General features: G+C 36.4%; 1 protein-coding gene across 1 annotated transcript; it reads left to right on the top strand.

Moving 5' to 3' along the window:
* Window positions 1-556: 556 nt before the first annotated feature.
* On the top strand, window positions 557-14,058 carry LOC137400465 (probable tubulin polyglutamylase TTLL2). The gene is made up of 8 exons (XM_068086789.1): window positions 557-676; window positions 1,073-1,223; window positions 2,330-2,482; window positions 4,557-5,350; window positions 5,990-6,149; window positions 9,489-9,653; window positions 11,864-11,978; window positions 13,947-14,058. The coding sequence occupies exons 1-8, from the start codon at window positions 587-589 to the stop codon at window positions 14,056-14,058; spliced, it is 1,740 nt and encodes a 579-aa protein (XP_067942890.1). The 5' UTR covers window positions 557-586.
* The last annotated feature ends 261 nt before the right edge of the window (window positions 14,059-14,319 follow it).

The raw sequence follows: 14,319 nt of genomic DNA, 5'->3' as shown, positions 1-14,319 counted from the left end.
TACAGGTTTGGCTGTTCATGGTTTGTCCGTCTACTTATCATGCATCTCTACCTTCTCTCTCACTAAACACCTACTAGTTTCTGGAGTAATAGAAATTGAGTGCTCATATCAAATCTGGAACATTGATGGGCATTTAAAAACAATCAAATAGTCAAGGCTCCTTTCGGTAATTCCTCATTTTTGCACATTTATTTGCTTGCTCATACAGAATTTTTAGGTGGCAAATGCTATTTAGGTATTCAACCAACAAGCGACCTACTTAGGTTTGACTCGAAGCAGACACAAGCCAACTGTCATGCACTTAGACATTCAAAAACATAAACCAGTAATATTTGCAAAGCATTAAGATAAAACTATTTTACACAGCTCTTGCCAATTTGTTTGCTGCCAAATTTTAGATGATACCACCACAGCTTAGTTGTCTTAGATGTCTGCTTATGTCTGGGAATATTTGCTGGCTACTAAAAACTGTCAGTATTCCTTAGTTATTGGCATATATTTTATTGTAGGGTGACTTTCTAGAAGACCACAGAACTCTGAAAAATTTGACATACAAGAGAAAGTTACTAGACTGTGAAATGTACTCATGGGAGACGAGTCCAATAGTTTAGAGGCATCATCAAGCTTAATATATCGTTTAAATGACGATGGTAGTGGACCGGAGGTGCTGAAAGAGGTAATTAGCATTTAAATGAACAAAATAACTGAAATCATGACGCATATAACGTCCAACTAAATTTCTCTGCAGATGATCAAAGTTTTTTGTAAATAGATTGTACTTGAACCAATGATATGTGATAAGGGATTGACATTTTATGCAAGTAATGGTCATAGATTATATTGCTAATATGAGACTAGCAAATATCAGTGAGGACCAAAAAGGAGGCACAATGAGTGACAACTTAAATGCGTTAGTTTAGAATTGAATGCAAAAATAAGATGGCTTGGATGATAAGATGTGATGTACCATTCATTCAATTTGGCAGTGAGCTTTTGAATGCTCAAGGGCGATATACATTGTACTTGTCAGAATCGTGTTTTTGATGGAAGGCGATCTCATCGTTTTTTGCAGGTTTTTAATGAAAAAGGTTGGACGGAATATGACGAGGAAGTGCATAATGATCTACAGTGGAATGTCTGGTGGAAGACTTCACGGTTTAAAACCTCAGACTATAACCAGCTTCATTCTTGGCAGAGAGTCAACCACTGTCCTAAGACTACAGGTGACTCAAAGGTTATCCCTTAATTACTAGAGTTGGCATCCTTAAAATGACACTTAACCATCATCTCTCACTCGCGACATGTGTGTAGGCGATGGCTGAACTTCGGTGTTTGATGAACTTTCATTAAATGGGTTGAATTTTAAGGAATGATTACGGGAGTCAGTCAGTAAAAGTGGGCATATCTCAACTAAAATATCCAAAGGTTTTGGTGAACAACTGTCGGAGTACAAATCAAAGGGCATTCTCATCAAATAAACAATAACGAAACAGATTAGTAAAAATAGTGTTTTTAGAGATAAATAATAGTTAAGCAAACCCGAAGAGCTTTGCCATCTTGATAGAGTGACATCATTTTTGACTATTTCCATCTGTGTTCAGGCGATTCATTTGTTGCTAAATTTATGATGCTCATAGGTTCGTAGTGAAGGCATGAAAAGCAACTGCATCTCTTATAATAAATTATCAAACTCACGGAACCTCACGGAACCAAATTGGTCTTGTGTTTGGTTCAAAACTTTTGGCTTAACCTTTTTCTAAACATCAAAACCTTCGGGACCATTTTAACTTAGGAAGTACAACTTTTAAACCCAGTTTTCATATTTTGACCTTTCTACAATGTAACTAACTGTTAAATCAATTCTACCTAGTCATTTTCATAAAAGGAGTCCAACTCTTCTACCTCCTCTAACAACTAAATCAATGTAGGCTACCATTTTGGCTTCGAGTCTCTCAACTCATAGGGTACTGTAACAATTTATTTATATAAAATTTGTACCCACTCGTTGCATGTGCTACATAGAAGTCTGTGGACACACATTTCGTGTCACGCAGAAATTTGCAAACACTTTATCAAGTGTCATGTACTTGCTGTTAAATGGTGATTATCTGGCACCTTGTCATTGTTTGTAAATATGTAAATATAACTAGGCAGCACCTTGTCAATGTTTGTACATACATGTAAATTTAACTAGACAGTATACGAATAACAGGCAAGAGATTATGCTTTAATTTTGTAATATTTTTGTGCAAATTGAAAGATAATTGAGTTGACTCTATATTTTATTATGACATCGTATTGCTTTCACCCATCAACTGTTTGTTTGCAGGCATAACTAGGAAAGATTGCCTCGCTCGACTTCTCAAGCTGCAGCAAGCCCTTCACGGGTCAGCTTATAACTTTGCACCTCTCTCCTTTATCCTTCCTAACGATTATAGAAAATTCACTCAAGAGTGTATTAGACTGGCGGATAAGGGCTCAAGTAAGTCATAACTATAGCTTTCTAGGCACCTGTTTAGTTCCTCCTCATGTCAAACCTTTACACAGATCAGCAGCAAATATTTTTATTGACACGTAAAATTGTTTTCATAATTCAGTGTCTAAAATTCCTAGAAATATTCCAGCTCTGTTTGTAAATGGAAGTCAAAAGAGCTGACGAAGAATTATAAAAAAAGTGAAAACATTATAAAATGTTCTAATGGTACCAACAATAGCAACTAAAATATTTAAATTTCAAGTTCTTTAGCTTAGTTTGACAAGTGATGAGAATTCTGTTGAAACTATCCACTCATTTTAATCATGTAAAAAGATGACGCAAGTGTATCCAATAGTACTCGAATGAACAATTAACTTAGTTTTGCAGTTATAAAAGAGAATTCATTTCAATCAGACCATCAGGATATTGGCAGGATGTTAGGCCTATGTGTTCTATGCAGTTATTACATTTGGTCAAAATACCACCTGAGGGGATGAATGTGCGCTTTTATGTTGGTATCACGAAAAGGAAAATAAACGGAAAGTTTATTATTTCATTATTTTTCCGATCCACCAATGATCTTTAGTGAGACCCAAAATTCAGCCAATGGATTTCAGCTTGTTCACCATGACCTCTCCATTCTGGCTGCTGACTAAAACTGCATACCGTATATAATTTTATCAGGTGTTACTAGAAAGATATTTGAGGATGCCAGTGTATTGCTTTTCGACCTTTTCAGTATACCTATATCTAGAATATTTATCATCTTATCATTATTTATCAAGTTTAGTTCATGGCCTACTTCAGTAAATGATGCTCAACGTAGAATATAAATGAATAGTTTCCATGTATTACAGCTGATCAGTGTTGCGGGTTGCGCATTCTTATTTGAATTAAACTGGTACGCTGTCCGCGCTCCTATACTGGATAACCTCATAGCCTTTCATACACCGTTTGTCATATTTACTGAACCCTTTTATTATGTAATGCTTTATTATTCCTTGAATATCCCTTCCTGCGGGCCTTTTGAGACCTCTAGTTCTATTGATACACGCAAGGCAGTCATATAAAAGCTTATAGTTTCGATGTTTGTTTGCTGATTTCACTTTATTCCAATTTCAATGACCAACTTTTTTAAGTTGGTTATGTTATTGATTAATTTTTCTTACTTGTAAAGCCCTTTTTAATGTGGTTGTGTTTTGAAAGGCTTGTAACCTAGGCTGGCAATTGGTATGGCATGATGTGATAATAGTCGGAGACGCAGGAGAAGATGTTTTTGCTGAGTAGCCTCTAGTTAAACGTTGAACAAAAAGTGATGTTGAAAGAAAAATTCAAAATTATTTTGAATCTATTGTTGAAAAAATCTATGAAGCACTCTTGTAGTCAGAAAAAAATGATGCAACGGAAAAATACTGAAAGAAGTAAAAGTGAAAAACTGAATGTAATAATCAACTTTAGATAAAACGTAAAAATATTAAATTTAAAAACAAAATATTTAAATAAGTTATGCTAGTTTAAAGTTTATGTAGTCAAAGGTAAGGCAACTCCATATCTTACTCATCACCTCTACCTGGGCACCATCTATCTCTTCTATCGTCTGCCTTTAAGCTAAAAAGTGACATAATTATGAATCCCTGTTATTATTTATCATGAGTTTAGTTTTTTTACCTATATGTCATTTTTTTCATGTTCAGTTTTTAAATAGTTTTGTATAATGTACTCGCTTAATGCTATATATAGTTGCCTGAATTATTTATCTTTAGGTTTGGAGCTGTGGAACGAATTAACTGAAATACAATGTAGTCTGATAATAATATTTGCTCTAACATACACCGATTTTAGTTTACAAAAGAAAATTTGGAATGGATTAAATTTGCATGTAGAGGTTTAAGTGTAGTACTGCCATAACAGATATTTGGTATATATAGGCTATTCTCTAACAGAAACATGTGAAGACTGAATTGAACTGTTAGAAACATGTGAAGAGTGAACTGGGCTGATATGAAATTTCCAACAAAAACTCAGATTGATTAAAACTGCCAGCCAGTAGGTAGCAAGTATTTAAAGTGATTGCTTGTAGAAGGCTCCTGCTGGATCTGCAAGCCAGCTGACATGTCTAGAGGCAGAGGAATCTCCATCATCCGAGAATTATCAGAGCTTCAGTACGACACCAACACTATCGTCCAGCAATACATTACTAGTCCTTTCCTTATACACGGCTATAAGTTTGATATACGACTTTATGCGGTGGTCACAAGCTATCATCCTCTCATCGTTCACCTCTACAACGATGGAATCGCGCGTTTCTCTTGCGAAAAATACGATCTCTCATCTCTTGGTAACATCTATGCTCACCTAACGAACACGTCTATTAACAAACATTCTTCGTCCTACCACGTCGACAAGGCTGGTATCGGTCAAGGAAGCAAGTGGACTGTTAAGCAGCTCAGACATTACCTACACCAACGTCATGTTAATGACAGAGATCTGTGGTGGAAGATCATCGCTATAGTTAATCTCACCCTAATTCCACAAATATCTGAGGTTCCTAAGGTTAATAACTGCTTTGAACTTTACGGCTTTGATATCCTTATCGATAAGGACTTGAAGCCTTGGTTACTAGAGGTGAACTTTTCACCATCTCTCAACACTGACTGTCCCGCTGATGGTGTCAAGAAGAATATGCTCTCTGATCTTATCGATCTCATGGAGTTTGAATCTGATGATTCTTTGCAAGGCAGAGATGGTTTACACCCGCAGTGTCAGGGTAGCTACCGGACCACCCGTAAACAGTCTACATCTCAACAGCCTTTTAGCAAATCTTTAAGCTTGAGGCCTCAGTCTATGGTGACCATGCTTCCTAAAATCAATGCTGTAAGTTTTAGAATTCATTTTAGTTGAGCAAACCAGCCACTGTGATTGTTAGTCAGAAGCAGTCATGTTTTATTCTCTTTATTTCAAGATGAACTTACCCTAAATGTTAGTAGATTTTACCAGAAAGTATCAGTATTTTTATATCATTTGTGATTGTGTTGTATATTGGAGGTGATCTGATTGTCAAGATGTTTCAAGATTAAAATCGACAAAACTTACACACAGTTAAATGCTCAGAAAAACTACGTGTCGAAATGACATGAGTCGCGTGGCCGCCTGTCTGTTTCATTATAAATATCGAGAACGACAGGCAGCCACACAACTAGTGATGATGTTTTCGGCTTATTGATATTAATATCGGCTATTGTGTTTCGAAGTTGCAAAGTTGCGCATCTCTATTTTTTCAGTCTCTTGGCAATGATAGACATCGTAGTCACGCTTGCGCTTGATTTTAGCATTTTACTCGCGATCAAGTTTTGTCGGTTTTAATCTTGAAACATCCTGGCAGTCATGATCCTCTCAAACATCAAAGACAATCTCAAATGATTGAAAACTACTGATACTTTCTGGTAAAATCTACTAAAATTCTGTGCAAGGTCATAGTTAATATCATAGCTTATCATAGTTATATATGGACAGCAGATGAAGAAGAGGTTTTGCATGTCAGCCAATGACACTTCGGAGGCTTATCACACTGACGATGAAGCAGAAGAAAGCTGCCAGCCCAGCAATATACTGTCATGTAGTCTAAGTCAAATTAATACACTCCCGGCTAGTCTGGTCAGCTCTTCCACCACAGGTGCGTCCTATTAACTAAGTTCTAGGCTGTAGGTGTTTCTCGTCATCACAATTTAATATTTATTTACAGGTTGACTTGCAACAAAATTCACATTACAGTTATTTGATATCATAAGATTCACCATGTCTTACTCTGTTGTGTTGCAGGTGCAAAATATATGGAAATGTGATTACAAGCTCTTAAAAGCTCAAAAACGAACAGTTAATCGCAGCCACACGAGGCCGCCGTAGTTTGGATTCGCTTTCCAAAATGGCTCAAATGGGACGTAGTTGTTACAGGATGGTTTTTGTTTACACTTTCATGCAACCTCATTCGTCGAAATATTTTCACAAATATACTTCACGCATTCAATAAAACCATGTCTATTGTTTTTACGCGTCTGTTTTATTGTCATTGTAATGCTGTCACTTTTAGCACTGATATCTTATAACTTACCGTAAAAAATCGTTAAACCTTTTAACCTTACCTCGAAGGAGTATATATCATTGTCTGATAATCATGATGAGCCTGTTGGTTACCTGTGATAATCAAAAAGAGCTGCAAAAATTATTTGCGAAGTATTGGGTCACGTGATCAGATTACGACTTGATGATTGAATAATGCCGAAAGAAAACTGTAAAGTAGCGAGCATCTATATTTGATACGGGGTCTTCGGTAAAACCCGAAGTGTTTGTCATAAACTAGTGCTACGATAAGTTTTATATTGAGCTTTTTATTGGCCTTTCAATTCACGTGAGAACATACGTGACAAGACGATAACCAAACTGGAATGACTACGTCAGATAAATAAACAGATTCCAATCTACGGCGGCTTTTCGTTTTTGAGCTTTTAAGAGCTGGTAATTACATTTCCACATATTTTGCACCTACAACACAACAGAGTAAGACATGGTGAATGTTTTGATACCAAATAACTGTAATGTGAATTTTTTTGCAAGTCAACCTTTAATCAAGTTTTTAATTCTATTCAAGGGTTTTGGAAATGTAGTTGTCTGCACTACCAAAATACTTTAAAACCTCTATTTGAGCGTCATGCCGCTGTATTTTTCAAACTTTCCGTGATAGTGGCGTTTTATTAGATGTATTGGTCAAGAAGAGGGTTGGGATTTATTTTTTGATTAGCTGGTCAAAGTTTGGGGAAGATAAATTTAACCCTTTTTCGGGCAAAGCGATAATAATGTCACCTATATTTTGAGTCTCTTGAGCAGAGCAATGTTGATGCCCTCGGCATCAGCATTATTGCTAAACAAGTTTTCATATACGTCGAAGTATCAGCCCCAGTCAAACAAGGAACTACTCTGAGTAAAACATAGACTGATACACTTATTACTTATTTTGATAGGGCTCTTTTCAAAGTTCTGAGGAAAAAACCAAAAGAATTTGGAGTTAGAAAATGGACTTTGATACGCCATAATAATGGCTGTTGTTACATCGTACGCTAATACTGAAGAGTATCCTCATCATTTATCAAAATGTTGTAAAGTATTCTGGTAAAGTTGTGAAAAACTTAATGGACCAATCTGAAGAGAGTTGGTTGAATTTATAACTCCAGTGACGTCGAATCAGTGTATAGCTATGATGATTCTGGCTATTGATCTTAGGCACATTTTCACCAAAACCATGGCAACTACGACAACAACAACAAAAAGAATTAATAGTTATTGAGGTAATTTAGTCGTTAGTGTAATTTTGTGAAGAATTTTTCTCTGATCACTTTTTATTATGAGTTCATGAAGATCAAACATAGTTAATGTCAAAGTCGCGGATTATTAAAGGTGGCGTTCAATTTAAGGGCGGCGCTGTATTTTCAACCCTTCCTCTATTGTGGTGTTCTATTAGAGGTGGCATTCAAATAAAGGTAGCACTCAAATAGAGATTTCATGGTATATCCGTTTACAGGGCTTATGCGTATAGTCTATCAAGTTTGTGTGAATGTTACATGGCAATTTGGCAAAACTCTCATAAAATGTCAGCTATAGTCTACTATCTATAAATATCTAGCTTAGCTGTTTACCATTAGCATTTTTTCACCACGAGGTTTAGAATAATGTCGCACTATATTACCTTAATATGATGCATACCCAACATACCAATGAGTATGTGCGCTCATATAGCGACTAATATCAGCCTGTTAACAACTCATTCTCTGTGGCCATTGGGTAGGGTGTCGGACTGGTGAATGGTAGGGTCCGAGATCAAATCTTTTTTGGTATGGATTCTTTATTTCGAGATTTTAATGGCTATAGCCGGAATGACACACAGATCTACACACATGCTTTGTGAAGTATATATATAAAGTAGAAAATTTTGCTCGCTCTGTACGAAATATGATTTCAGTATCATTCTGAAGTTTCAAGTTGATTGAACAATTTCTTTTTGGACAATACTTCTTGACAATTTACTTCATTGAAATATCAAGGGCACTTCTAACCGACCGAGAAATGAAAAATGGCTGCTGACAGAACACTATTTTCTAAAGACACACTGATTGACATTTTTTGTAACACTAAAATTTTTTTTTTTTTTTTTAATTATTTATAACAAGTATACACACTTTATCAGAATAGCTGTGCATCAACCATTATGTTTCTTCAGTTACCTCTAAAACATTCCTTCTTTTAGAGAGTGGGAAAAAGTATGTACTCTATTTGAGTTTTTATTTTTACTGAGTTTTTTTTGCAAGTTTGAAGCTTCAAAATGATACTCAGTTTACAAGGAATTGCGCTATTCTAAGTACTTTCACAGTCGATGGAAAATTGTTAATACTGTCTAGTATCAGGGAACTGTTTGTATATAACAAATTAAGCTTCAAACCTGGGTGTTTTTGTAGTTTTTTGCCAGGATCTCTCTAATGTTTTTTAAGCAGACTCTTTGTTTGTTTGATGGCAACAGATGCTTTAGTATTGATGATTTTAGCTATGTTCATAGCATTCTCACACCGATATTGAAGTAGTACCTGGTCCCATACATGTATTTGTTTTTAGAATGGAGTTCCCTGAAAATAAGGCTAACCGATTGGCTGGCTGTGCATTAAGTAGATAAACCAGATTTGAGAATCAGCTGATGGTTTTTGAAGAAATATGTTTTATTTCTTCTTTATATGTTTTAATTATGTTTTATTTTTATGTTTTATTACTCTTCCTATTCTTAAAGTCGTACTATAAGAGAGAATAAAAGTAACAGTTCACAGAACTCCTAACATGCAGACAAAACTGCCGGCTACACGCCTCACATTGCATCATTGTCTATTATAATAAAGTACGGGCTCACTATCAACACTGTCCCAATCACTAAAGCTCTAGAACTACGCATTACAAGCTTTTATTGCCACTCTTACAGTCAATGGGACATACAACAGACTGCATGGAAAGTGGGAGCAGAAGCCACCTAGCAGTCACCACTCCACCCAGTCACACGCCAGACTCAAGTGCTATAACAAGCCTTGGAGGCAGAATTCTGAAACTCTCAAGATCCAAAAACTCGGCCAAACTAAAACGCAAACAAGTAGGTAGCCTCAGTACCACATGAAAATTCAGTTAGTTTGACTCTTCGAGTTCAAACTCTAAAGCCTTTTGCCTTTGATTGGCCTGTTATCACTTCGTTAGGGGATAAAAGTCCGTGAGCTTTCATACATCTTAAATTGCCTTTATCTTTTCTGTCTGGTTAATATCTTTTGTGGTCTATTGCTATTTCATAGCCTTGAATCCTTGTCAGTAGTGAAGGTCAGGTGAGGTGAGGCTATAAGAACCTGCTACCAGTAATACATGTAATCCAGTACCACCTGTACATTGATCAGACCGACAGAGACTAAACTGTCAATCCTCATACAAATGGGGAGGGTGAATTGTACATCCTTACAGAACTGAAGACAACATCACTGCACTACCCTACCCTAGGACACTTATGTATCATCTAACCTCATCGCCTCATCTAACTTTCGCGTTTTCGCGGAGTCATCCTTTCGCGAAAATTTCATGCGCGAAACCAAACTATCATAATGAATGAGTGAAAACGCGAAATTTAATAGCTTTGTTCATTGATAGTCAAGCCTGTATTCACTGGTTGCAAGTTGGGGTGGCTAATGCTAGGCAACTAGTTATGAACACCTAGGGTGTGGAGGGGGGCGGTGTAAGCCCCCAACAGGTTTCTCTCATGTAGGGCCTCAGCCGGGCCTCTCATGTGAAGTTTTAAAAAATTTTATCAGAAAGTATCAACATTTTTCTATTTTTTGAGATTTGTTTTGTTTAGGTGATGTGACTGACGAGACGTTTTTAAATTAAAATAGGCAAAACTTGATCGCAGTTCAAACGCTCAGAAAAAAGACATCTTTTTCTTTTGAGCGTTTTAACAAAGATCAATTTTGCGGATTTTATTTTAAGTTCATTCGGAGATTTTACGCTTTTGATGGGACATGGCCAAGCGGGTGTTTGGTAAAACTTGATCTTTTGTAAACCTTTATAAAAGTCGTTAACAAGAATATTTTGCCGCTAATGATGATAATAATGACGCCTAAGAACTACTAAAAGTTGATGTTTGTCTCTATGGCTTGGAATGAAGGGATATTCTACAGCGATAAAAACCGTGTCCATGGCCGTTGGGCAAATAACTTTTCGAATAAATGATGTTGAGGTCGAGTTATCTGAAGCAATTTATCAGTGCGTTGGAACTGACCAAACAAATCCGTTCTAGTTAACCTTGTGTTTGAGATGAAATGTTACATTTTATCCGAGGGCGAGTTATCCGAGTTTGACTGTACTTAGCCGTGAAAAATTGCCAAAAAGTTGGGGCGAATCAGCCGGCCAGCCGCCCCAGAGAATACGGGCCTGTTGATAGTCCAAGAAACAAATGGCAGCAAGCGATCAAATTGCATTATCGACCTTGCCCACACCATCCTACCTGCGGTTCACAATTACAAACTAGGCGCAAATTGAAATTTTTTTTATCGGTGAACTGAACCTGAGAAATTTAATTATGTTTGTTCCACTGCATTTATTTTCACATCACTATATTTTCGCACTCATCAGAGCTGCGAAATTAAGTTGCTGCGAAATTTTACTCTGTATGGTACTCACGAAACTAAATACTAGCGAAATATAAGTGTCCTAGGGTATTCCAGTGTTGCACTATGGTAGCATTTAGAGGGTAGGGATAAACAAACCTATTTATTGGCCAGCCGCTGCAACAGGATGAAAATGCTTGTATGTCTCATCCTGTTCTTGCCTGCTGGATACCATTTCCTTCCTGTCGAAAGTGTCAATCTGGTTCAGCAAAAGCCAGAAATCACTTCACCATTTCGATTGAATGCGATCATAGATAGTCTTAGTGACCTCGACTGACGGCATCAGAGAGTTTGCATTACAGAGCTGTTTTTCATTGTTTGGGAAAATTTATTAGCTGCTAGTGTATTCGTTACATGAAACCAATATTGTTGAGAATAATCAGACTCAGATAGGGATTGTAAGCTTCAATGGCATGACAATCTGCAGGGCTGTTTCACAACAGATGTAGAACTACGTTCTGGAAGCTTAAATGACGGACGCTTTGTGTATAAAGTACTGAATCTTTAAACAATGCATCTGCGTGCTTTAGTGTACTAACCTGAGTATAGCGCATTTGATAAATGTAGTTCCAAATTGTAGATGTACAACCCTGATAGATCTGCCGAAAAATAGGGATGGATTGGTTTTGTCGATATCGCTGTGTGTCTTTTTCAGAAGTTGGTTCCAGAGCAGTAGTTGGAGGATTCCACAAGATTTACCCTTTCAACTCAACCACCACTAAAAGCCTTAGTCCCAGGCAGATGGTTTTTGAGACGCAGCAGATGATCAGGTTATTTTGTACCTCAATGTTCTGATTGGCTTAGTCGCTGAAACCTCTGTCGATAATTGGTCAGAGTTATCGGAAAACTTGATTGGCTGATCGATCATTCAAAAAACTTAATTAATTGTCAGCATTTAAATAAAGTTGTTCAGCTTTGACTTCTTATCTAGATTTAGTTTGTTACCATGAGTCATGACAGCCAATAAGGATAAAATAAAACTTGTGTCTGATGCTGTCTGTTGAAATAGGGGCTGTAGGAATTTTCGCTTCAAATCGCTTAACCATGTACCTCGACTGACATCAAATAAGAGGTTGTTTGCTAGTGTAAACGTGGCAGTAACTTTTCACGGTCGGTTGCTACATGGAGTGCTAGGGTATGGTCTGCTAGCAGGTGACATAATATCTTCATAATATTTAAGAGGGCCTTGCAAATGTCATAGAGCTATTTTTTCTATAAACATGAACAATTTTTTAGCCTGTTTTCTATGAAAACGAAATAGACTCGCACTAGCCTAATATATTTGGCATATGAGTAATGAAGAATTTTGAATTGTTAACCTTGTGTCAATCCTTGCCATGAGCCATGTCTATCTGTCCAAGGTTATGGTTTTCGGTTGGGAAAAAAGATTTCATAATACAGGATTCGAACTCCTAACCTTCAGTTTGGTAGGCCAACGCATCAACCACTTCCTCAACTAACAATCTGCCATCCTTAACAATTAACCGCTTTCCTGCAGTGCAAAATAATTGTGCAAATACTTATTCATTGTGCTTTATCGGCTCACATGATGATCTCTCACAGTGATACTGAACTGTACTGAGTACGTGTGTACTATAGCTGATTCACTGATCATTGACTACTTACACACCTCTTATTAATAATGCTGAGCTATTATAACAAAGGTAGTAGCGCTTAAAAGTTTAAACACCAGAGAAAAATCAAGTGAATTATTAGGCGAGTTCGTGGCCACTGATGCAGTGGCTGTATAGGTGTATGCTGTGTATATGGAGTGCTTAATAATTTTCCTGCAATTTTTTATATCTGGCTAGTTAAATATCTGAGAGTCTGCGACATCAAAAATAGTTCAGCAGAAATAAAACATCAATTGCCTTGAGCTAATACATTTAAATGAAATGTATTAGCTCAAGGTAATTGAGTGGATACATTTCATTTTAAATGAAAACCTATTTAAGCAAAATTATTAAAAATGCCTAAAAATATACAGTTTATATTACAGGGCTATAATCAAATTTGGTTTTTTTAAGTGTCAAGGCCAAAATGTTACCGTAGTATCTGATGTCTCCAGTTCGCTTTGCAAACTTTTGTTGCAAGGCTAATGCTAGTACTGACGTCTAGCAATTCTCCTCGTCTCACCTCCAGCATGGTTCAGCTTTTTGTAAAAGCAATAAAGCTCATAATACCTCCATTTAGCTGTGTTGGATATTAAATGCACGCTCCTATTACTAAGTAATCTTTCCTAGCCTTCTCACATAAAAGAGTAGCCCAAGCCTTAGTAGAAGGCTCTGCAGCTTTGAAATATTAACAACAAAAATTGAGTGCAGTAAAAATTGCTGAATATATAAACATTCAGTCTTCGGAGTATGTAAACATTTAATTCTTAGAATATATAAAATTTAATTTTCAGAATATATAAACATTTAATTTTCAGAATATGTAAGCATTTAATTTATAGAATGAGTAAACATTTAGTTTTCAAAATATATAAACCTTTAATGTTCAGAAAATATAAACATTTAATTTTTGGCATATATTAATATTTAATGTTTATATATTCTGAAATTCTGTCAAACAGGCACATCCCAGCTGGCTGTGAAAGTTGTTTGATGCCTAGAAAGTACATGTACATATTTGCCATCACGACCAGCGGTGTGCTTGTTTGTAGTCTTTTGAATTGCTCATTATCATGTGTTGATATACTGTTAGTTTAGTTGTTAATTTCAAACTGTTTGTTGCAGGGCTAACCTTTCCGATTCCTCCGCTGTAGCTCCTCACATGTCTGGCGACTTGAGACAGCGCAAGACAGCTACAACTACTATTGTATCGCCATTTCCTGCAGTCAGGTGCTAAGTTTTCTGGTCGATTAAATCTATTTATTATTCTTCCTTATAGGCAATCATTATATGATATAAATAAATTTATGTATATTTATGTTTTTTATGGTTTAATGCGAATAAACTATCTGGATATGTACATGTACATTATCACAGCCTGTTGGTTCCTCAATTAAACTGCCGCAAATCATTTCATTCACTATGCTTCCACGATGTGGTTAATCCGCAACTTTGGGTTATCTGCAAGATGGATGGGAAAATCCACAAGTCAAGTGAG

Source organism: Watersipora subatra, chromosome 7 (assembly GCF_963576615.1).
Source record: "Watersipora subatra chromosome 7, tzWatSuba1.1, whole genome shotgun sequence".
NCBI classification, from domain to species: Eukaryota; Metazoa; Bryozoa; class Gymnolaemata; order Cheilostomatida; family Watersiporidae; genus Watersipora; species Watersipora subatra.
Note: the sequence above shows the minus strand (reverse complement) of the source record. Positions and strands in the feature narration are given on the sequence as shown.